Here is a 1647-nt window from a genome sequence, read left to right as displayed (position 1 = left end):
ACACACACACACACACACACACACACACACACACACACACACTCACACACACACACACACATGCACTGCTTTTCTCTTGTCTGTGTTATGTTCGTACATTTTCCATTGTTTTAGTTCAACACGAAGGAGCAAGTTTCAATAACCCTTTTCTTTGACTTTGAGATTTTGCTTGATTAAAAAAATCTTCTTTTTTTTGCCTGGTGGAATTGGTAGCCATTGTTTCCTTTCCATTTCTCTTTTGGTGGCAGTGGCAATTGCTGTGTTTGAATTTAACGCTGTATTCACTTCATGTACTTAACTTTCGAATTCATAATTCATTGGGCCATTGAATTTTGTTTGAAGTTTGGAGATTTTGTTAGCAATAAACAGTATTGGCATTCTTCGGGCAGTGGCAGAATATAGTTTGTCAAAAAGATAAGAACGGGGTACACATTATATCATCTTTGTGGTATGATAAGGGAAAATATTGCATTCTGTTTCTCTGTTTTTCCCTTGTTCGTGGTTCATCTCATACTTTTTAACTTTCAGGCTTTGGGATTCCAAAAATGTAAGCATATTAATAACGACTTTCATACTGTTCATATCGGGCTTGCTGGTCCTCGATTGCACTTTTGTATGACCTATTTGAGTTGCAAGTGCCATAAAACTCTTACTCGGTCCAAAAAAAAAAAGAAAAAGAAAAAGAATCCCAAACAAAACAAAAGCACCAACAACAAAAGAACAGGTAAACGTTAAGAAACAAACAGCCAGCAGCCGCCACTGCCACTGTCCTGGGGTTGTTGTTGTTGTGTGTGTGTACGGGACTGCACAGCGTGTGGGTGACCGGGTGTTCCTCTTCCTCCTGCCCTCCTCAGGTGGTAGTCTTCTGCTTTGCCGTCTTCATGGGGAGCATGTCTCCTTCCACGCTTAACATCGGCTACGCCAGCTCGCCGCCCCGGCTCTCCTTTGTCCAGCAGCCTAGCCAGGTCAACCACGGACACCACGGCGACCATCATCCTCACCCTCATCCTCACCACCACCACCACCACCACCACGAACATGACAATCACCACGAGCCAGGGGTGATGATGGGTCCGCACCTCATGCCCAGGGGCTACGGGGACAAAAAGCATTTAAAAAAGAAGAAAAAAAAGAACCAGAATGAAGTACTAACAGATAAGCTGTCGTTTTCAAGAGTTGCGCACGATCCTCCGACAGACGTGGGGCGGCCACAGGCTGCAAACTGCTGACGCCCTATTGATTGGGGAGGCCGAAAAATCGTTCAGAGCTGAGAAGTGGTGGTCCAGCTCGTCTCAGTGAGGCCTGTCTGCTGTGTCCTGCTTGTGGGATTTCTCGAGAGACGGTCGTTCGCCCGGAGACCGTCGTTTGCAACAGTTTGGGAGTGAGCGAAAAGACGCTGTCGGGGCAGAATTTCACCAGCCCCCCCCCCCCTTCCTCCTCAACGTCCCTTCCCCTTTCCGACATTTTTTTTTTTTTTTAAAGGGGTGGGGTAGGTTGTACACATCTGACGTACGGACGCGAACACGTGCTCCTCACGCGTGCACTCATGCATGCGCGTACGTACATACATACACTTTCACAAGCACGCACGTGTAGACACACACACGCTCGCGGGCAGGTACAAACAGCCTCTCTTTCTCTCTCTCT

General features: G+C 47.0%; 1 protein-coding gene across 1 annotated transcript in view; it reads left to right on the top strand.

The window, feature by feature from the left end:
- Positions 1–1647, top strand: part of LOC101859675 (cyclic AMP-responsive element-binding protein 3-like protein 1) — a gene marked incomplete in the record, with an annotated part of 58466 nt that overhangs the window by 45346 nt on the left and 11473 nt on the right. Inside the window, 1 exon segment of the mRNA XM_005088923.3 lies at positions 855–1103. Coding sequence (XP_005088980.2) covers positions 855–1103 — 249 coding nt within the window.

The sequence above is a fragment of the Aplysia californica genome, unplaced genomic scaffold, assembly GCF_000002075.1.
Source record: "Aplysia californica isolate F4 #8 unplaced genomic scaffold, AplCal3.0 scaffold00001, whole genome shotgun sequence".
NCBI classification, from domain to species: Eukaryota; Metazoa; Mollusca; class Gastropoda; order Aplysiida; family Aplysiidae; genus Aplysia; species Aplysia californica.
The sequence above is the reverse complement of the archived record's forward strand: the minus strand, read 5'-3'. Positions and strand labels throughout refer to the sequence as shown.